This window comes from Drosophila innubila (assembly GCF_004354385.1).
Source record: "Drosophila innubila isolate TH190305 chromosome 3R unlocalized genomic scaffold, UK_Dinn_1.0 2_E_3R, whole genome shotgun sequence".
Lineage (NCBI taxonomy): Eukaryota > Metazoa > Arthropoda > Insecta > Diptera > Drosophilidae > Drosophila > Drosophila innubila.
In genome coordinates this window covers 25980978-26004356 of record NW_022995380.1, presented here as the reverse complement: position 1 = coordinate 26004356, position 23379 = coordinate 25980978, and the positions used below count along the sequence as shown (strand labels likewise).

The 23379-nt window shown below is 36.4% G+C and overlaps 3 protein-coding genes across 7 annotated transcripts in view; 2 read left to right on the top strand and 1 right to left on the bottom strand.

Moving 5' to 3' along the window:
- The window catches only part of LOC117792169 (atrial natriuretic peptide receptor 1-like), a 49233-nt gene extending 31144 nt beyond the window's left edge, over positions 1–18089 (top strand). For 3 of the 4 annotated variants that reach the window (XM_034632189.1, XM_034632190.1, XM_034632188.1), the window contains 7 exons: positions 7602–7716; positions 9627–9771; positions 12901–13327; positions 13381–14109; positions 14175–14339; positions 15854–16040; positions 16214–18089. In XM_034632189.1, the coding sequence (XP_034488080.1) occupies positions 7602–7716; positions 9627–9771; positions 12901–13327; positions 13381–14109; positions 14175–14339; positions 15854–16040; positions 16214–17939 (3494 nt within the window). In that variant the 3' untranslated portion in view covers positions 17940–18089. Of the gene's footprint in view, positions 1–2325; positions 2467–7601; positions 7717–9626; positions 9772–12900; positions 13328–13380; positions 14110–14174; positions 14340–15853; positions 16041–16213 lie in introns of those variants that run through there. The other variant, XM_034632191.1, reaches the window with a different exon arrangement.
- LOC117792174 lies at positions 14929–15793 on the bottom strand. Its single transcript, XM_034632198.1, has 2 exons — positions 15394–15793; positions 14929–15332 (listed from the first exon to the last, which is right to left on the bottom strand). The coding sequence occupies exons 1-2, from the start codon at positions 15644–15646 to the stop codon at positions 15001–15003; spliced, it is 585 nt and encodes a 194-aa protein (XP_034488089.1). The 5' UTR covers positions 15647–15793; the 3' UTR covers positions 14929–15000.
- Positions 18090–19376: 1287 nt separating the features above from the next.
- Positions 19377–23190, top strand: LOC117792257 (ATP-binding cassette sub-family B member 6, mitochondrial). Of its 2 annotated transcripts, XM_034632316.1 has the most exons (7): positions 19377–19453; positions 20002–20308; positions 20369–20568; positions 20881–21206; positions 21271–21675; positions 21745–22470; positions 22540–23190. In XM_034632316.1, the coding sequence occupies exons 2-7, from the start codon at positions 20012–20014 to the stop codon at positions 23175–23177; spliced, it is 2592 nt and encodes an 863-aa protein (XP_034488207.1). In that variant the 5' UTR covers positions 19377–19453; positions 20002–20011; the 3' UTR covers positions 23178–23190. The 2 variants fall into 2 exon arrangements, with proteins under 2 accessions (XP_034488207.1, XP_034488209.1); XM_034632318.1 differs by lacking the exon at positions 19377–19453 and having other exon boundaries at positions 20000–20308.
- Positions 23191–23379: the final 189 nt, after the last annotated feature.

Sequence of the window (23379 nt, the reverse complement as noted above, 5' to 3'; positions counted from 1 at the left end):
GTTAATGTCAGTACAAAATACGCAAGCGATAAACAATGTGTGAACTTCATTAGTCAGACAGAAAGGAAAACAAATGGTCTAAAAATATGAATAATTACGTGTACACATATTTAAATGTTGATGGATAGACAGGTGGGAATCATATGTTTAAAGTACACAATTCAAAAGCAAAACGATCACAAAAGCCAAAAAAAATTGTGAAAAAAAATAATAACAATAATCTTTGCGCGAACAACAATTATAACGCAGCTCGGCTGTCAATAACTATCTGCAAATTTAACGGCACACAAACAAGCCAACACCAATGACTCTTGGCTAGTGACTGTTGAATGTTGGCTGTTGACTGTTGTCTTGTTGTCTTGTTAACTGCTGTATGTTGGCTGTTGGCCGTTGCCTGTGTTGTCCACCCGCTGTGAAGTTGGCAGGCGATCGATCTGTTAATCCACGGCACGTGTAAACTCTTAACATCTCCCGCGGTCCATGGAGCAAAAAAAATAGCCAAACTCAGAAAGTCTGAGACCGTATGAAATTGAACAATAACCACAGAAAATAGGCATGAAAAAAAAAGAACAACAACAAAAATTGGCAACAAAGCATTAGCTGTACTTTGTCATTCCTCATAATGCATGGCATGTGCTCATTTGAAGTTTGGGAATGGCTCAAGTGATTTGGCCCATATTTTGTGTTTTGCCATTTAAAAATAGACGAATCTGGGTTACCAATTGGTAGCTAAACAACTGACAACTATACAGAATAATCGATACTCTTAACTCTCTTTAGGTCCACTAGAATATACTTTCCTGATACTATATTCACTTTTGTTATTATTTTACATTTCTGGGACTACCAAAAATTCCAAAAATAGTTCATCTGTTGAGGTCGCGAGCAATAACCCCTTGTGACCGGGCAATTGTGCAAAAAATCTTTTTAAAAACAGTTTTCTTTGTTTTTTTTTTTTTTTTTTTTTTTTAGTTAGCACCGAATATACTTATGAACTTCAATGCCGAAAGGCATCATCTAAAATCTCGATGCCAATCTTTTGTTGCAACTTTTTCCTTATACGTGTATTTATTGTATTATTTCTATTGTGGTCAGCCTGAATGCCCTGAGGCTTTTTGGAGTGCGGTTATTATAAGCAATGGCTTTTTTATGATTTTATTGTAAATTATAATTATAAGTCATTATAATTTAAGAAATTGGCTTCTTTTCAACATCTTTAAATACCTAGTACGTCACCTTATAGCTTCACTACTCCGTTCGATTTATGAGTCTTTAAGAACCGGTCTAACCTAACCTAAAAACCTACACAGTGCTATTCTTTACTGTCAATTTGTGGTCTATCAAGTGCTTCGCTACAGAAGCTTACTGCCAATTTATTTTATTTTCTTTTCTTCTTGTAATTCTGCACATTTATGGACTTGGGTAATTGCCATTAAATTCGTAACGAATTTACTTAAATTAAGAAAAAAATCCCCGAATTTCATCAATTTTGGCATGAGTAGGAGAATTAAATATCCCCGCTTAATTTATTTTTATGCCGATTAAATAAATGTCTGTACTTGATAGCAACAAAATAAAAGTGAAGGTCGATAGAATTATAAATACCGAGAAATGATTATTTTTAGCCGTTTTGTTTTGAGTTTCTCAAATTCAACCCGCATATTATTATTTTTGCTTTTGTGCTTTCTTTCTTTAATGGTTACGATTGTATTTTAAGTTTATTGGTCTAACTTTTATAGGCAATTGGTTTAATTCAATTAATTTCAAGAAATAAATTTGTAAGATAAGCCGGTTTTAGAAACATTTTTGTTTCTAAAAATAAGTTCAATATTGCTTTCTTTATTAAAGACAGATGTTTTTATATTTAACATCTATTTTTAAAAAATCATTATATCAATATTTTTGAAATTTTTTTTGTCTTTTAAAACGACAACTGTGGCTATATTAGGTTGATCATTGCACATAATTTTATGTATAAGAATTATGTCACAATTTTATACCCTAACGAGAGGGTTAAAATATTTATATGACATGCTATAAATCCTATACTGACGAAAATAGAAAAATCTTTAAGAAATAATAACACAAAGTATAAATCGAATAAACCGCTTTTTTTAGTGCAATAATTTTATTAAGTTCAATTAAACCTAATAAAAATCATACCTCAATAAAATGTTTTCAATAATATATCAAATTACAATAAATATTTAAAAATTACTGACTAGGCAAAGCGAAAAGTCAAACAAAACAACAATTAAATATAACTGAAATTTACACAGGTTTTAATTAAGAACTGTGTGCTAAATGTGCCTTATTGTTTTGCAGGCAGCGTCGCAAATATGAAACACGTTAAACGAAAATACGAGTAAATATGCAAAATTCAACAAAAGTTCATAAATAATTATAATGAGATCGACATGAAAAAAGTGAATTAGTGCAACGTTTGTAAGACGCATGAATACGAAACACGCAACCCACAAACAAATTAAAGCAAATATAAATGAAAATAAAAGAAAATTGCAATTAAGTGAAAAGAATACTCCAACAAATACAAGTCCGAGGCAAGTTATCCGACCGAGCTGTCGCAGAATGCCCAACAACATTGTGCGGCAGCCACAAAAACAAAAACCAAAACAACGACAACAACTTCAAGAGCTGCTGCTGTTGCTTCTGCTCGTTCTGGTGCCGACTCAAAGAGCTGGACCAGCGCCATCTTCCGCCTGGTTCTACAATGTGGACGGTGATGTGGGTGTGGCCAGCATCAGTTCCATATCGGATGTGCACAGCTTCAAAGTGCCCGACACAAGGAATTCCCAGAAATCGGCTCGAACCCAGCTGGTTCAATACTTTCCCAGCACCGTCAGCCATAACATCCACCGACATGGCTCCCATTTGGTGCGACGTCAGCTGGTGTTTGTGGCGCTGCTGCCATCAGTTGAATCGGACAACAAGAACGACTGCATTATGCCCAAGGTGTTGCCAGTGCTGGAGCTTGGCATTGCGCATGTGCAACGGCTAGGATTCGTGGGAGGCGTCCAGATTGATATAACGCTGATCTCACGTGACACATTCTGCTCCTCCACCTATGGGCCACTTGGATTCTTCGAGATCTTCACACAGTGGCCGGAAATGAACGCCATCTTTGGATTGCCCTGTGAATATGTCTTGGCGCCCATTTCACGCTATGCGGATGTCTGGCAGATTCCCCTGCTTACAACTGGCGGAAATGCCGGAGAGTTCAGCAAAAAGACGGAGAGTTACTCAACACTGACACGCCTTAAAGGCGCCCAAGTCAATAATCTTGGCAACATTGTACGCGCTATTCTCAACACATACAATTGGACTCGCACCGCATTAATCTATCAAAATGAGAATGCCAAAATCAAGGGCAATTCGGTGTGCTTCCTCTGCCTAGCAGCCATTCATGACACCATCGAGAAGGAATCGGTTTATCAGCTAGGTTTCGATACTGCACACTGGACCAAGGCTTATATAATACGGCTGCTTCGTAATGTCGCCATGCGCACAAGAAGTAAGTGTTAAATGTGGTTTGAGGGGGAACCCTTTGGTATAGGATATCTGAAATAAGTCATAATATTGGCATAAGTCCAATTATACTACAAAAAAAAATATATCATAATATTGTCAATAATCTACTTACACTAAAGAGAATCCATAATATTTCTGCTCTTACTTATTTTCATTATTAAATTTACTCATTATTCAATGCAGTGAAAACTATTTAAATAACTTTGTCTATTTATTTCATACACTTGCGATTTCATCGCATCGAGAATACCCTGAACTCTATGACCCCGTGCACAGTATGGCCTTAAATTGCATGCATTTTGATAGTACATTTTTCATATTTTCCACGTTAATGAAAATAGAAGATTTTAAACTGTGCAAATCAGCTTCCGATTAAATATGAAAAATTAATAAGCCAATGACTGAAATAATTTTTTGGTATGGATATCATATAACTGCGGTCTATTGCCCCATAACGCTTAATTACATCGCTTTTAATTGTTTTTATCGACAATTAATAACAACAAATAAAATTATTTTTGAAAACCAGAACCTATGCCTATTTGAGACAGACAAAAACCGACGTATGCTAATCGATTTTTAATATGTGAAATTAATATTCATGACTTGTGATGGCTTCACAATCGCATAAAGAATATATATTTATGATTTTTATATATAAAGTATATCAATTTAAAAAGTATATCCATATAAATATATTTCATCATATACTCGTATTACAGCTATTTTTAACCTGCAATTAAAATTTTTTTTGCATTTAAATGTATTAATTAGAATACAATAAAGGCTTTGTGTGCAATAGAAATCAAATTTACTTGAATCTCAAATTGGTCGGGCGGCAAATTCGACTGATGACAAACAAATATTTTGAACAGTCGGAAAGAACCTAATAATAGAATCAAGTTCAAGGGCAGTCGACTGGTCAGACGGGTATTCAAGTAAATAAGTTAAGTAAAGAGATTATAAAATAATAACCAAACGGTCCTTTATTCGATGAGCCAACTTTTTCCCAGATTTAAGGAAACAGAATTATCTTAGTAGAAATACTATATAGTTGATTTAAGCTCAAAAATTTTACATTGTATTAACTTGTCAATTACGAGCTTATATTTCAATCCTTTTTATTAAATTGATAAGGAACCGGATCAAACATATGCATTTAATTACTTAACCTTAAGAACATCTTTATTTTTTGATTTGACCTCGAACTTGAACTTTTAATTGACATGAGCAATTGCAAATTTTGTATAACTCCAAAGTGGTAAAAAAAAGATTTTAATATATTTGTATACAGTTTGATTAATATTACTGAGGTGGCAATTAATTTAATACTTTTTAAAAATAAATTCTCACAATACTGAACAAGAAGCTGTAAATAAAGATATTTTGACGTTTTTATTGTTTAAAAGTCAACGAACCTCATTTGGTATTAAAACAAATATTAATTGTTAACATAAGAAAGTTTCATTTTTTATTGATAACTGACTTATGCGAATATTTTGACACTTTAATTTCAAATACACAGATATGATATCGCATATACATATGACTTAATTTACAGCTTACATCTTCCACAATAACAAACATGAGAACAATTTTTCTGCACTCGTTCATGTAAAAATTATAAGTATTCCACGCTGACTCGTTTAAATATATAATATGTGCGTTGCATTTGAATTTAATTTTCGGATTTTGGCATAATTAAGTCAAAGGCTTGCACTGAACTTGACATTGACATTGACAGCATGAGAATGTTTGCGATCTCGACTAGCAGATGCTCCTTATTTATTTACAAACCATATTTCATACGTTCATAATAATATTCTTCTTGGTACACTAATGGTATACTATGGGTATACATATTTTGCAAGGAACCAAACCGAAAACAATAACGTTTACGGTTTCGGTTCCGGTACGTTTCAAATCATCAATTTCGGTAAAACGGTACACCAAATCAATTTTGAATGATTTTAAAATGATAAAGTGTCGTTTTAAAATAATTCTGACATCGAAGTAAATATCTAGATCCAGAGGAATAAATTTAATTGAACAAATTTAATTATTTATAATTTGATTTATTTTGAATGCAGAATAATTAAAGATGCCAAAACATGTTCAAAATGACATTCCGCTTGAAAATCCGTAAAGTTTTGCCAAAATTATGACAGTTCGAAGGTGCTCAAGCCTCTGAACTAGCAACTTTACAAGTCAAAATATTTCTTAATTTTGACATGATTTTTTTAAAAAAAATGAAAGTCCTCAGAATCAAGTTTAAAGTGTCGTTTTATACTAATTATGATATAAGGAGTTGATTTAAAGTAAAAACTTGAGATTTAAAATTTTGAATTTTCAAAATTTCAAAGGGGGGACCCCTTGGAACCATGACTGTGATGGTCGAAAATAATAATATTTTCTAAATTCCAAAAATTTAAATGCAGTATGAATTAAGAGACCGAATCATGATCAAAATGGTATTCGGATTGAAAATCGGGTCAGTTTTCTACAAGTTATGACAGTCTGAAGGGTGTCAACTCTTAGCAACTTTACTGCAGCCGTACAAGTGTTTTAGTTTAGTGAATTCATTTCGGTTACGGTTTCAGTTCCGGTACGAAAAATGAAATTGTTGGTTTCGGTTAACGGTTCCGATACCGGTTACGGTGCTATTCTCTGATATTTTGGAATTCGCTGGCTGACAAATTTACACCCAAAAAAAAAATATATCGTTTTTTTTGTGAGAAATTCAAGCGTTATATCAAACCTTGCATTTAAAAGTTGTTTATATCCTATGCCTTTCCTATACATATCTCATCTAACTTCCATACCTTTTCAATTCGTAGACTTTATGACAGGGTACAAACAGCTACATATTTGCATTTTCTTAATTAATTTGTTGTCTATTCTATGCAAAATTTACTGGCCTTTAAATGATTCTACTCAGTCTCAAGGCACCAAAAGGAAATACAAACACTGACATCGTGAGGCATGGACGGTATAGCATTAAGTAAATTGTCAAAGATTATTTAGTAATTACTGTTTTCAATTATATACAAAAAAGGGTGGATGTCTCAGTCTGAAAATGCATTTGACAATTTTCTAAGAATTGTCCGAAAGCTATTGTTGGAATAGAATTTGTAGAACAAAAATTAATAAGTTTCTAATGAACAACTATGGAATTGAGTTTTAGGAAAATATAATTAATAGCAAAAGATTTAAAAAAAAAAAAAAGATATTTATTAAATTTCGCTTATTACAGTAAGACAGCTTAAGTGTTCAAGTGATGTAATAATAGTTTAAGCCTGCATAAAAGACCATGATTTAATTTAGTATTTGCACCCGCATTTTAGTACCAAATTAAACAAGAAACTTAGCAAAAGGATTAACACATGTGTCAATTTTCGCACTAATTAATTGAACATGTAAATAATTAACATGATTTTATTTACACATTTGCAAATTGTGGCATTTGTGGTTCTGCTTGTGTGCAGGGAATTGGCACCCAGTCCTTGTTAAATTTATTTATTTATTATTTTTTTTCGAAAATTTTATGATATTGACTAAATTTCTAAACATGAAAAATTCAGTTCCTTTTATTAACTTCTATTATGTTTATTCAATTAATAAACTATTGAAATTGAATGTGTACTTACCCATCAGGGCATATCCAAAACAGTTTCAAGTGCTGCTGTCAAAAAAGACACAGTTCTTTATAAACTACTTCATAATCTGAAGCGTCTTAAGTCAGATGAAATACACGAAACATTTCAAAATTATCTGCTGACGTCAAGAAAACTGACACCTTTGTTGTTTCGTTAACAAAGTGTACAAGTCTAAAATAAATTAATACATTTTTAATGACAAGAGCTCAGAAGCTTAAAGCTAGATGACTGCTTCTATTTTTATATGTAAACAAAAAACTGTAAGCCTGACCTGAGAATGGACCAAAAGTAGCTTCAAAAAGTTATGTATCTGAAACTGCTTACTGAAATTCGCAATTCACTGTACTATTTTTTCACAATAATCATTATTTATTTACTATTTTGTTTATTTTACAGTTGTCATTATGTGCGCCGATCCGCAGTCCATACGTCAAATTATGCTGACAGCCGAAGAGTTGAATATGATCGATAGCGGTGAATATGTTTTCATCAATATTGAATTATTTTCACGGTGAGTACAAGTACAAAAAATTAAATATATAAATTACTCAGCAAGCCACAACAAATACAATTAAAACAACAAAGACAGAAACTGATCATTTATAGCAATCGCTACACTTTGTGGCCTTTCACTTTGCCAAACACGCGCACTTTGAATATTCTTTACAAAGTGCGCATAACACATATTAGCCAAGGTTATTAAAATTATGAAATTTATCAACAAAAATAGCTAAAAGCTACTTCAAGACGACGACGTAGACGCAGTCAACAATTAATATCTATTTATAAATCGAGGAAATTCCGATTTTCGACACTTGTCTGACTTGACCATCATTAACTCTAATGGCAAACAAAAAAAATAGAGACACTCGGATACTCTTCTATCCCATTGTAGACATTTAGCTGCTGTGTAATTATGGACACTACGGTGCCCCTAAATTAGCTGAGTCATTGCTTCCTCACACCCACACTTGCTTGGGTACTTACCTTTGTATTAACTTTGCCGCCTTCACAAGGCCAACAGATTGATTTATGCTATCGAATATGACTGATTTCTTATACCTCAATCTATCGACACTAAAATTTAATAGGGCCCTTTAATCCTGCTGTTGGGTTCATCGTTTAAATATAAAACAGAACATAATGCTACTATTTCATAATATTGACGCATTTAATTACTTTAATCAATAAAAAGATTTTTGGATATAAATATATATCCAAATAATTACAATTAAAAGATGATTGAAGTTTGTTCTCTTCTCGATATGCGAGCGAGTGAATAATCGAATAATTATTTGCATGTGCATTGCTCGTAAATGCTCTCTAATCGCATAACCTACATGAACCTTGTAATCAATGTAAATTAATGCGAATGAATAAAGAAATTTGCTATACCTACTCGAATACGAGTGTCTGTAATGCATTAACAAATGAATTTCCTGATATAAATTCAAAACTCTACTTAATTTTCAACATTACATTTAATTGATGGTTAGGCAAAGCCCCATTACAATGATAAGATCGATAAATGAGCGCTGTACTCTTACTTGCTTAAGGTATATAAATTCATTTTTAAGTAGAATTATTAGAAAACTTATATTTATTTATATATTTATTAATGTGAACAAAGTTGTAACCAAATTTTAAAGAAGAAGATATTTTATCAAGGATAACTATTTGATTTGGTTATCAATGAACATTTTCTAAGTACATAATAAATATTTTTTAAAGTTAAATAAATAGTTTTTTTTTCTAATTTTTGTTATGTTTAAATGCAAAACCTTTCTTCAGAGAATTGAACTTGAAATTGCACTCAATTCAACTTAAAACTTAGAGAGTATAAGTGATAGAGAAGCTCTAAATCCTACCTGTTCCACAATCCTATGCTGAACTATGTTATTTGATTTTTGCTTACCCAGAGGTAAAGTAATCTGTTCACCATCCATATACGACTTGCGGGTAATGTCAATTGCTGATTTAGCACAGAATAGCTGACATTGAGTTGATAACACAAACAAACTTTGGCTGATAACAAGTACATGCACTTACACAGTGTGTAATAAAAGATTAAAAATAAATAGCTTTACATTCACATCAACAGTATCATATACTTTCGTCTATTGACTCGTCAGGAAGGTGGAAGTCAATTTCATAGAGATACCCAGATGGAACGAGTGGGGTAAAGAGAGATGAAGCTAGGAATAGTATTTTTATTTTGCAATTTACATTTTCTATTTATAAAAGATGTAATGCGCTAAAGCAAAAATTAAAGGCAACGACAACGGCAACGGCATTGATAAGACTAGTACAAACTGCAATTGCAAGATGCTGATTGATAAGATACTCGAATTGAGTACATTCCTATATACGAATACTCGTACTCCCACATCAATAACTTTGTAAACCATTATGTGATTGCAGTGTGCCATATATGACGTCGCTGCCCTGGTATGATAAGAATGATACGGATTTCAATAATGAACGCGCCAAAAAAGCCTACACAGCTATGTTGACAGTCACACCGAAGCAGCCAAATGACGATGCTTACACAAAGGTATCCAATGAGGTGAGTTTCAGTGCCGCAAGGAAGCGACATTCCAAATTTGCATGCTAATGGAATTGAAGTGGCCGGGAATTCCAATTTCCTTCACGACTCTTTTTTGGGCCAGTTTCTGTAGTGGCCTTTCTTACTTTCTTTATAAGCCCTGCGCTATAATAAATGCACAAAATAGAGTATTTTTGCTTAGTGAAAATGTATGCAACATGCGCAAAAAAAAGCTTTTCTCTTCCTTAAGTAAAATGAGCAGTCGATTTAACCCTAATCGAGGAAACTACACTAAAAAAAGATCAACTTGTAATATCAGGCACATTCATATTAAATATTTTATTCCTAAAATAAGAAAATTTGAAGACCTTATTACTAATTCTATAAATATTATTCTAAAAATTGGAATTTCTTAATGCAAGACAAAAAATTTAAAATTTTTAAGGATTATTCATTCCTTATGTCATATTTTATAATTAGACTATAGTGGTACCGTAGCGCTCCGGTTAGAGACGCGGCACGGGTTCGAATCTTACTCATAATGAGGAAAAAAGCACAGTAAAATAATAAAATAACATTTAAAAAATTTACCAAATACGAATAAAATGGTTGCATATATATTAAAAGAAATTCAAAAATTATGCATTTAAAAATCTTTTTTTTTTTAAATATTTATTCTTATAACAAGAACTTGGTCTTATTTGAAATGTTATTAAAACCAATATATGTTTTCTTACTTTAAGAATTTTATGTTTTCAACGCATGTTTTTGACCAAAATTCTTAGTTTTGAAAAAAAATCTTAATTTTAGAACATTTTTTTTTATCAGTGTATTACTGTAATGTTCTATGAGGCGAGGAATGAAGTAATCTGCATACTTTCGTTAGGGAATCCTCGAGCAGGGAATTTTACGGCTTGGGAATCGCGATATTGAAGGGTATTCATATTTGGTTGCTGGGTATCTCGAAGTCGAGCACACTTCACGATAGCTCTCTACCGTGTTTTTTTTCTGCTCTCATGCATACTCAATGCTGGCGCACGTGCTCGACGGCCAGCCTGTTTTGCATATGTATGTATGTACAATGTACGTATGAATGTATGTAAGTACATTGTACATACATATATGTATGCAGTGTCGCTGAAATCGTAAATATATTTTACGACAAACAACAACAGCAACTATGGCAAACAACGAGGCAAATAAGTCCAGCTAAAAGCATTTGTTAGCCAACTCTGTAGAGCCTGAACTTGGAAAGACTCGGGCAACACAAGCAAGAGATTTCTGTAATGGTTTGTGTTGTTCTTTGTCTTTTGTTTGAGCTGCTTCTGGTCTGATAAGCAAGTAGACCGGGTCCAGACTGCAACTAATGACACTTAACACTTTGTGCCTCTCAAGAGCTGCATTGCCAATAAGTGTAGAAACTTGAAACTTGAACTTGACAGGACATCAAAAACTCATTACCAGAAGTGTAATTGTTGTTGTTCAAGAGTATCAAGTTGTCGATCAATCAAAAACTGTGAGGGGGAAAAAAATATGGGAAAAAAAAAATGGACAGTGAAGAAAAAAAAATTAATTTTTTAATTTTGATGCAGCATTAAATTAGAGACCAAATAATGATAAAATTGACATTCCGCAAGGAAATTGCTTGAGATTTGACCAAGTTATGACAGTTGTTGTTATTCAAGAAATTCGCTAATGAAGTCACAAAAGAATGAAGACAGTTTATTAAATTAAAGCTAAAATCTTTTATTTTTAGATATTTGATATTCTTTTAAATATTGAACAAGATAGTAACACTTTCTTATGCTACATTAAATCTTTAATATTTACAAATAATTGACCATAGAAACATTTAATCCAAACTATGGTAAGCTCTAGTCGTTATAATTCGCATATATATTTTTAAAATAAATATGTTGGACCACCATAAAATCAGAAACTAATCACCCAAGGAAAGGGTAGTTTTTGTCGTTGTTAAAGTGAATCTATAGTAAACATTACTTATTGATTGTTAAAATGAAAATATGTTATTTAAGTCAGCGAAATCTTGTATTGATGTGACATGGCTAAGGCTCTTAACTTAAGTATTGTCTTGTCCATGATTTATGCGAATAGCTGCGGTTGAGAATATTTCCAACGGCGGTTTCGTTCTCAAAAACCCCATTGACATTCACTCAGCCATTGCAAATGCAACTGTGCTGCCGCAGACTGTCAAAGGAACCGTCAGATGGAGTACTGCCCACGTAAGCCCCTTAGGGCTGAGACTTCAGACAAGACTCGACAGTCCGCGCAAAACCTGGCTATGTGCGGCATGCAATAACTTCAGCACGGATTCTGGCCACAAATCGTCGTTGACATGGCCATTGCTGTTGCCATTGCTGTTGCCATTGCTGTTGCCGTGTATCCGCTGTTGAAGTTGATGTCGATGAGATTTGCAACTTGCGTCGTTGTAATTCAATTTCACGGGTGCCAAAGCAATTAAGTCGCAAATTTCACAGATACTCTTAGCAGGAGATGGGGTTTTAGATATCAGAAATTGAAGGAGGTTGTGGTCAGCGACCAGTGCTGCCAAAACCGCTATTTTCCCGTCAAATCTGGCTTATTTTGAAATGAAAATATTGGAAATTGTGGGAAGCGGTAATTCTGGTTTTTTTAGAAATGTATTTGGCTTTTTTTCGGCAGCCAAATGTGACATGTAAAGTATGAAAAAGTGCAGCTTCATTATTATTTGTATCGATATTTGCCCCATGCTCGCTGTGCCCAGACAATCTACTGTTAGGAGCAAATTATAGTAAGTTCATATTCTATCGAATTGCTTAAAATATCTTAAAGAACAAAAAAGTAATAAAATACTAATACATGATTTGATCCTTATCAAGAACATATATACTTTATGGGGTCTGTCCTGCCTTCTTCTGCCTGTTAGATACATTCCATGCCAAACACATTATACCCTTTTTGACCCATTTTTAATGGGCACAGGGCATAAAAACATTAAATTTGTGAGCCCATAAGTACCGCTTCATTTTAAGCTTTTTTCTTAACTTCTTTAGCTTATTTTTGCCTGTTCTTCCAGTCAAAAACGGCTTTTTTTGTATGAAAATTTGGCAGCACTGTCACTGACTTATGTTTGGTTAAAACCATTCGCAGATTAAAGACATCGCATCGGCCAAATACAACTACACATTTAGCGAGAATGAGCCAATTTCCGCATTTGTTACCTCATTCTTCGATGGCGTCCTGCTCTATGCGAATGCCCTCAATGAGAGCATCCGGGAGGATCCGAGTATGTTGACTCGACCGATCAATGGTACGGACATTGTGAGACGCATGTGGAATCGCAGCTTCACTGGCATCACGGGGAATGTGACAATCGACTCGAATGGTGATCGCATCTCGGCCTATTCCCTGCTGGACATGAATCCCAGCACGGGTCGCTTTGAGATTGTGGCACATTTCCTGCATAATCGATTGGAATTTGAATCGGAAAAGGAAATCCATTGGGCAGGTGGACGAGATCAAGCGCCGCCTGATCGTCCGATCTGTGGATACGATGGATCTCTCTGTCCGGACAATTGTAAGTACATTTGATAGGGAAGAAAATAGTTATTAATGATTCCAACTTTATAGCACTGCCTGGTTATGCGATCCTTTCCATTGTTCTGGGCACTATGATAATCATAATGGCAGTATGCTTTTTCTGTGGATATCGCCATTATATAGCCGAGGCTGAGATCAATTCCATGAGCTGGAAAGTCTCATTGGAGGATGTGATGTTCCGAGATGCCGCAGATCATTTCATGCGCGGTTCCTTTCACTCACTGGTCAAGCAGAGCTCCCAACTTACACTCATGTCGGAGGACATGGTGTCCATCAATGGCGATCGCCAGATCTTCATACCGGTCGGCATGTACAAGAAGAGCAAGGTGGCCATCAAGTCCATAGAGTTGGACAATGTGAATACTGTGCTGTCACGCAGCCTGATGCTGGAATTGAAGCGGATGAAGGATCTGCAGCATGATCATTTAGTGAAGTTCTATGGCGCCTGCCTGGATCAACGTCGAAGCTTCCTACTCACTGAATACTGTCCAAAGGGATCGCTGCAGGATATTCTAGAGAACGAGCAGTTCCAACTGGACTGGATGTTCAAGCTGTCCTTGATGCATGACATTGTCCGTGGCATGCAGTTTCTCCACAGCTCCGACATACGCTCCCATGGCAATCTCAAGTCCTCCAATTGCGTTGTGGATTCACGATTCGTTCTAAAGATTACAGACTTCGGGCTGCACAGCCTGCGAAGAGCTAATCACGACATTGAAAGTGACATTGAGAATTGCAACAGTCACGCGTATTGGAAAAGTAAGTGGGCTCAAATTTTCACATTTGCCTTATTTCCATTTCCATTCCCATTCATTTTGCACCAGAACTTTTGTGGACAGCCCCAGAACTTTTGAGAATGGAAAATCAACGTGCTCCAGAGGGCACCCAGAAGGGTGATGTCTATTCATTTGGCATCATCGTGCACGAGATAACCACAAGACAAGGACCCTTCTATTTGGGCAAATGTGTACACGAAAAGACGCCCCAAGGTATGCAACACAAAATTCCATCATTTGAACTTAATTCATTTTTGCACAGGTTGAGTTTGAGATTCTTTCGTCAGTGCTCAAATAATTACTTTAATTTAGTCAAATTTAAAGTGCGATTTACAATTTATTATTTAATAAAAAGAGAATAGCAAACGTACCTCAGAGTCCTAAGAGAATAACTTGTTAAAACTGACATAAATATTTAATTCATCTTAATTTCCTTTCATTTCTATATAGTTTAAACATTCCCTAGCGTATGTATATTAAGCATGCACTGATTTTATTTTTAAGCTCCTGCACTTGTACAAAAGCATTCATAAAAATAACTAGAATGAGATTTGCTCATAAAAGTGAAGTTAAATTTTTGAAAAGTTGGTCCGCAAGTTTCCAAGTCATTGCAGCTCTTTCAAGCCACTTGACAAGTTCATCAAATTATACGTCGAGTTGATTTAACTCCTTGACTGTCTACTGCCTCTTTGCCAGCTGTCAGCTGGGAGTTGCAGAATTGTTAAGGAATATCTTATATATGTACACTATTTAGGCCAAAAACATTGCGGTTTGAAATTGGAATGCGGTTTTCAGTTGGGAGTGCTGCTGAGACAGGAAGTTCTATTTAAGTGGTTTTTTTTTCGAAAAGTGTTCAAATACTCAAAATCACAAATCATAAACTTATTGCGCTCTTGTCAACATCTATGCTTTCGCTATCAGAGACATAGCCACAACTATGTCGTAACCAACTCCAGCATCCGATTTTCTTTGGTTGCACTTGCACTACAGGTCTCAGCAGTTGGATATATGATGTTCTTTTTGAAAACCTCTTGCGGCCGTCGTCCTCTCGTAAAATATAATGCAATTGATGCTGTGTTTCTAAGTGCTCCAAATCCCACAGCCAATCGATGCGAGATTTATCCCAGCCGGTTTTGAATGGTCGTCGATTGCAAAACAGCTTTTCGCAATCGCAATTGCCAAATACAATCTCAGCATCAGTAGGCTCTAACAATGCTCAAAGATCAGCAAATTATGCAATTTATGACAATAATAAACAATTACTGACCTTTTCGTGGATACGTAAATGTCTCAATGCCTCCAGTTTCACGCGGACTGCGATGCATCAACAAATTTAGAATCTTGATTTCGGCTTGTGCCTCGCGATTATTATAAAAGGTGAGCAGGAGACATTTGTTGACATCATGGAACCAGATGCCAGTATCGCTATTACAAGATTTACCGATCAGCGATTGCTTGATCGGTTTCTCGGGCAGCAGATAGGGCCAAAGGAACTTCATATAATGTTCCTTGGAGCACATAATTGTAGCTGTAACTGTAACTGAATGCGAATGAATGTGTTGTGCGTGTATGCGATTAGAAATGGTATTCAGTGTTATCCATTGGACCTTGGACTTTGATTTTGATGCAATATTAAAACATACAGGCACACAATATTTCACTACTAATTTTTCAAACACACACAATTGAATTGAAAACTAAAGCAGAGCTATTTACTTCACTTTCAGAGATCATCGAGTTGGTTAAAAACTATCAACCGCAGGCATTGTTGAGTAAACCCTTCCGTCCAGAACTGGAACCGTACGGTGATACCAAGGCGGATGTAATTGGCATCATTAGACGCTGTTGGGCTGAGGATCCTCTGGAAAGACCCGACTTTAATACCTTAAAGTCCATGATACGCAAGTTCAACAAGTAAGATAATTTTTCCATTTAAATTCGCTTTCATAATAGTTTATCTTCAGTTGAATTTTTAACTTAAATCATAGACATAAAATTGTTTTTGTGTCATTTCAATTTTTTCAATACGATAATTAACTAAATTATATGCGATATTTATAATAATTTGTATGTGTTTATTTCCATAGAGATAATGAGACTGGAAACATTGTTGACAATCTACTGAAACGCATGGAAATGTATGCCAATAATCTGGAAGAACTTGTCGAGGAGCGCACCCAAGATTATCTCGAGGAGAAGAAGAAATGCGAGAAACTGCTCTACCAATTGCTGCCCCAAAGCGTTGCCGCTCAACTGATCAGCGGACAACCGGTTGTGGCAGAGACCTTTGATCAGGTGACCATATACTTCAGTGATATTGTCGGATTCACAGCGATCTCAGCGGAGAGCACACCCATGCAGGTGGTTCAGTTCCTCAACGATTTGTATACCTGTTTCGACTCGATTGTGGAGAACTTTGATGTGTATAAGGTGGAGACCATTGGAGATGCCTACATGGTAGTCTCCGGACTGCCAATTCGCAATGAGAATTATCATGCACGGGAGATTGCACGACTTGCTCTTGCCCTGCTCGAGGCGGTTCACAATTTTAGGATACACCACCGACCCAATGATCGCCTGAAGCTTCGGATTGGCCTGCACACGGGTCCCTGTGTGGCTGGTGTTGTTGGCCAGAAGATGCCACGATACTGCCTCTTTGGGGACACTGTGAACACAGCTTCTCGCATGGAATCCAATGGGGAGGCACTCAAGATTCACATTAGCGAGACCACCAAGTTGGCCCTGGATGAATTTGGCAGCTTTGTGACGACACGTCGTGGACTGGTGCCCATGAAGGGCAAGGGGGAAATGTTAACATACTGGCTAGAGGGTGAGGTGCCCAAGCCCGATGCTTTGATGTCTCCCAGCAAGCTGATGCTAACGAGACGCTCCTCGCTCAAGCAACCCCAACGTCAGCCGCACATGTTCTACAAACAATACTCAGAGCTAGGTGTGGTGGCCACATTGGCACCACCAGTGCCAGCGATAACGCTGCCAGGAGTGGACAAGGAGACCTCTCCCAATCTACGAGTTAAGCGCAAGATTAGCTCCAGTTCGCCAAAGTTGAATGGCAACTGCTTTGACCACAATGTGCAACAAAAGACTGAGGCCAATAGTTACCATTTGGAAGCTGGACAGCCGCAGCATCCATGTGATATCTATGGCAGTCGCTCGCTCCGCAGCGTCGAAGCAGAGACAGAAGGTAGTGGTGTGGATGGAACTGCTAATGATAGCTGGGAGTTGGCCCACTTTCGCCTGCCACTCAGCGGCACACTCAAGAATCACACCAGTAGCATTACCCATGCCCATCACACACAATCCAACTCCAATTCCAATTCCAATCTGAGTGGCATTTTGCAGCCAGCACCGCAGACAAGGAGTCGCTTAAAGCCATCGCCCACGATCTCAACGCTGCTGAAGACAAGTCGCAGCAATGCCGCCGGCACCGAAACTGGCAGCATGGGCAGCGGTCAACGGATTAAGTTTGCCGACTGTGATGAGACTCCCCTGATTAACAACAAGGCACCGGCGTTGCCCACAGCTGTGACAACTCTTGGTCTCGAGCGCAGCGGAAGCAGTTGCAGTAATCAAAACATTCCAAGCCTCAGCAGTGATAACCCCTATGGCTATCTAGTCAAGAACTATAAGCAGCTGTTGTCCAAGAATGCACCCGTCTCGAATAGCCATGGCCATGGACACGGACACGGACATGACCTTTCATTAACCGAAGATTGTCCACGTCCAACGGTTTCGGCGCGTGGGGCAGGAAACAGTGCCGTGACGCAGCCGCTGTTGGCCAAAATTAATTCATAGCTGTAAATATTTAAGACTCATTGCCCCAGCACGGCAACCTTAAGATTTCCGGTCCAATGACCATCCTCTAGTACCTACTCGTAATGATGCATATTAAATGTACTTGTTTGTGATAATAATTTAAATCCAAGTTGAACAATTTAGTATATAACCAATTGAAATTTATATGTATGTATATGTGGCTTGTATATAGTACATATAAAACACCTATGTACGGTTCCGACTGTTTGAATCTACCACAATTCATTTTGCGTGTCAAAATTTCTTTCTCAAAATGAGATTTCTTCAGAAATCAATATAACTTTGAGACCTGGAACAGCACCCATAGATAATGAGAAATATTCAAATTCGAAAATTGTATATTAGTTGAAATTATAGCGCTTGTAGTTTTTAAAACTCCTAATTTAAGTAATTAATTGTTTAGCTGGCTGGTTAAACCTCATATATTGTAAATAAGATTGTATAATAATCGTTTGAAGATTTTAAAGAGTTGTTCAAATGTAGTTTTTGACTCCAATAGAATTGTTCCTGGCACTTAGAATATTCAACAACAACAAAACTCAGAAACTCGTTTAACTGATTTTTAATTTAGTTTTGACTTAAGATAGTTAAAAATATAAATATGTTATTTGAAGTATTAAAAACATCAACAAAAAACGAACTTTGTTACTTTCAAGAATAAATATTTATTTACAAAATATATGTAGACTTTCCAAGTATTAAATTCTTTACGATTAATGCAATTAAAGGAAATTTAATACTGCTTATTTGAATTTTAAAATATATTGCATATTGAAATTGGACTAAAATTACATTCTGAATAAAGAAAGCCGTTAAAGTTTGGAAAAGCAGAAGAAAATTTGAACGAATCAAATAAATAATTATCTATCGATTCTTTTCCGATATGTATACGTTTACAGGGCCATTTTGAGTTTAACAGTGGCAAAGGGAGTACAAAAGTGGCGATTCGTAAAAATCGAAGTATCGAGTTTGAATTTTATAAAATTTGTTTAGTATATTTGATTAGATTTTTGTAATAAATTATTTTGCTAAATTTAAATCTAGGGTAAAGCTGGCAACTCTAGAACCAAACTGTAGTTCAATTGTAGCGGTTCAATTTTTGATGAACGAAACAGAATTTAGCTTAGGCTTTAATTTTTATATCTGTTATCAATAATTTTACTGACTTTTGATAAAATTATGAATTTCATATTTATCAAACGAAAATTGTTTTGTTTTTTATTTAAATTTTAATAATTAATCTGGCGAGATGTGTTGGAAATTCAAATCAACCAACGAAATGATTGGGATTGTTCCTGAACAAACTGTTTTGCGATCTATTCACTGAACTAAATGACCTACAATCAGTGAGTTAGTTCGTTCGTTCAGTTCAGGGTTTAGTTCAATAGAATCCGAACGATTTGATACAACTCGTTCTTAAACAATTGCATTAAATTGAAGATAAGTGTCTTTTACACAATATTACTAATAAATTACGCTTAGCGTAAGAAAAGGTAAAAGGAAACAAAAATGGATTGTGTATAAGTCATGATTATTTATTAACAAAAACAATGGAAATGTAATTGCATAATAACAATATAAATGCAACACAATAACAATACTTTGAATGATTTGCAAGTTTTGTTTTTTTTACTTAGTGGACACAATCTTTTTAAACACAGTCAAAATTATATTCGGTATCAATTAATTTATGCTGATAACTTCATTAATTTTTGATAGTGGTTCATTAAATTGAAATTGTGAAGTTGCCGGAAAACGAGTCGCAATTACTTATAAACTATATAACTATGTAGTTAAATATTAACAATTATACATAATTTAATAGAATTTTATCTTGAAAACAAGTAGTCAGTCATTTTGCTCACAACACAAATATAGTTCATCACACTGTCGGTCTGCACCCGACGCAGCTGTTATCGTAATATAATAAATATAATTATCACATTTTGCGCACGTATCTTATGTCAAATTCGAGGAAGGCATTTAAGGTCTCAATAAGCTGATATGTACTTAACTAATTTGAGCATTTCACCAACTGCAGGGCACTCAAAATGTTGTACTGCCCGCCAAATGTGACGTTGAGCGAGATTTGGACCAATCATGGAATCTCACACTGTTTTATGGACACAGTGGGACCAGCTGTATGTGGTGGTTTTCTACTCCTCTTTGGCGGCATACAACTCTTGATTTATCGCAAATATGCCACACCCAAGGATCCTACACAGATCTCCAAATCCCGTCTGTATGCTCTGCAAATGTTTCTGCTCCTTTTTGTATCTGTGCTGGCGCTACTGCGATTCTTTCTAAACGCTCGCATCTATACGGACAGTGCGGTCTATGGTTATATGGTGAGTATGTTAATTAAATTAACTTTGAGAACTTTGATTAACTCTTACTACCATTGGCAGATATTTTACACATGTGTTGTGTGTTTCTCGTATCCATTTTGCATCTGTCTCATAGTCAAGGAGCGACATTATCAACTGCCTTCGGTTCCAACACGCGGGCATGGCCTCATTTTGTTGCTCTTTTGGACTTTGGCACTGATCAATGAAGCGCTGGCAATCGTGAACTTAGACCATGAAGACTGGTGGTTCCATTTAAAAAAGTATGTTTACCTTCTCTTTTTGCGTTTCACTAATATTACGTTATTTGGAATTCTTAATGTGACACTGTGCAGGTAGAGAAATTTCAATGTTATAGGAGATTTACTTAACAGTAATCATATTCGAGACATGTTTTTGATTTAGGGGCGTATCATCAATATTATCAGTACTTTTTTAAACCCTTTACATTGATGTATTAAGCTCCAAAGGAAAATCAGAAACATGTACAGAAGTGGTCCTATTTTTACTTATTCCTATATTTCTCTGATTAAGTAATTATTTTTTTTTAATTATAATATATTTCTACAATACAGCAACAAAGATGAAATTGAAATGGGCATGTTTATCACTCGTTTTCTATGCTCGCTGCTCATATTTGTACTCGGACTGAAGGCACCAGGCATAATGGCGCCCTATAATCCGCATCAGCGTATGGATAATGAGTCATCAGAAAACTTAACGGGCGATGTGCCAACTGGGTCTGCATTTCGAAATGGTTGGCGCAAGTTGCGAACACTATTTCCATATCTGTGGCCCAAAAAGGATACAATGCTACAATTTGCTGTTGTCGTTTGCATAATTCTACTCATTGCCGGGCGCGTCATTAAATTGTTTCTGCCCATTTATCGCAAGTTGTTGGGTAGGTCATGTTATCGTAATAATGAAAAGGCAACTTAATAATGTTATCTCCCGTTTCCCCGCAGTGGACAGCCTTACCATTGAGCCAGTCGAATTCCGTTGGGACTTTGTGCTTATTTATGTTGCGTTATCGTTTCTCCAAGGCGGCGGTACGGGCACCATGGGTCTGTTTAACAATCTGCGTACTTTCCTATGGATTCGCGTACAACAGTATACAACCCGGGAGATTGAGATTGATCTATTCCGACATTTGCATCAGTTGTCTTTGCGTTGGCATTTGCAACGCAAGACGGGCGAGGTGCTGCGTATCATGGATCGAGGCACAGATTCTATAAACAATCTTCTCAACTATATTGTCTTCTCAATAACTCCAACTATACTCGATCTCCTTGTGGCTGTTGTCTTCTTTATCTACGCTTTTAACTGGTGGTTCGGTTTAATCGTGTTCTTAACCATGTTCTTGTATATAGGTAAGTCAACTAGCTGAATATTTTTGGTTATCTTATATTATTGTAATTTCTTCTCAATCTCATTCACAGCATCCACCATTGCCATAACAGAATGGCGCACAAAGTACCAAAGACGAATGAATCTTGCGGATAATGAGCAGCGTGCTCGAAGTGTAGACTCGTTGCTTAACTTTGAGACGGTCAAATACTATGGCGCCGAAGGCTACGAAGTTGATTGTTACAGGGAGGCTATACTCAAGTACCAAAAGGAGGAGTTTCTGTCAATGCTCACATTGAACTTGCTAAACACGGCACAGAATATTATTCTCTGTCTGGGTTTATTAGCGGGATCATTACTCTGCGTCTATTTGGTGGTGCATCATCAGACCTTAACTGTCGGTGACTTTGTGCTCTTTTCCACGTATCTCATGGATCTATACATGCCGTTGAATTGGTTTGGCACATACTATCGTGCTATACAAAAGAATTTCGTAGACATGGAAAATATGTTTGAATTGCTGCGTGAGGACGAGGAAATTGTGGATGCGCCAGGCAGTGCACCGTTGCTTACAGCTGGCGGTGGCATAGAATTCTCCAATGTTACATTTGGTTATTCGCCAGAGAAGGCGGTATTGCGCAATATCAGTTTTTCGGTACCGGCAGGAAAGACTGTTGCCATTGTGGGACCCTCTGGCGCTGGCAAGAGTACGATTATGCGATTGCTCTTCCGTTTCTACGACGTGCAAATGGGAGCCATATCAATAGATGGACAGAACATCAAGTTGGTTCAACAGCAAAGTCTGCGAAAGGCAATTGGTAAAAAAGAAAAATTCAGTTTCAATTGTGACAACGTCTAACAAATTAAATATTTTTAAAATTTTGCAGGTGTTGTACCTCAGGACACGGTACTATTCAACAACACCATTTACTATAATATTGAATATGCCAAAATAGGATCAACAGCTGATGCCGTTTACGAGGCTGCGCGCTCAGCGGATATACACGACAGAATCTTGGGATTCCCCGATAGCTATGAGACTAAGGTGGGTGAGAGAGGATTGCGTTTGAGTGGCGGTGAAAAACAACGTGTGGCTATCGCGAGAACTCTTCTGAAGTCACCCATTATTGTACTGCTGGACGAGGCTACCTCTGCGCTGGACACGCATACGGAGCGCAATATTCAAGCAGCATTGGCCCGTGTCTGTGCCAATCGAACCACAATTATTGTTGCACATCGCCTGTCCACGGTTATACACGCAGATGAGATTTTGGTGCTAAAGGAGGGCAGCATTGTGGAGCGTGGTAGACACGATCAACTTGTTCAGCGCGAAGACAGCATCTATGCAGACATGTGGCAGCAGCAGCTTAAGAATCTAGACGCTGAACAGAGCCCATCTGAGGGCGGAGAATCAACTGCGTCTACATCTGGTGGTGGAACTGCAAATGGAAAAGGGGAACGGCCCTCGACAGCGGCTAGTGGAGCAGTGTTTAGAGCGGGTCATGCGCACGGAGGTGCACGCTAAGGGATTGCAAAAATAAAAAAAAGACTTAGATATTTAAGCCTTATTTCGATTATATTTGTTACGTGTGATTTATGGTACTTCTTGTACATGAGCAGCTTATCAGAGTCCTAGTTATTGTCTATATTATTGTAATAATAAACATATAATTCTAATTTTTATAAATTGTTCATGTCTAACGCTCTTTATTTCGAAAGCTCTTTTT

Coding starts and splice junctions, on each gene's coding strand:
- LOC117792174 (XM_034632198.1), bottom strand. CDS start 15,646: ATGTGCTCCAAGGAACATTATATGAAGTTCCTTTGGCCCTATCTGCTG. Junction 15,333..15,393: donor ATTTACGTATCCACGAAAAG/GTCAGTAATTGT, acceptor GAGCATTGTTAG/AGCCTACTGATGCTGAGATT.
- LOC117792257 (XM_034632316.1), top strand. CDS start 20,012: ATGTTGTACTGCCCGCCAAATGTGACGTTGAGCGAGATTTGGACCAAT. Junction 20,569..20,880: donor TGGTGGTTCCATTTAAAAAA/GTATGTTTACCT, acceptor TCTACAATACAG/CAACAAAGATGAAATTGAAA. Junction 22,471..22,539: donor AAGTCTGCGAAAGGCAATTG/GTAAAAAAGAAA, acceptor AAAATTTTGCAG/GTGTTGTACCTCAGGACACG.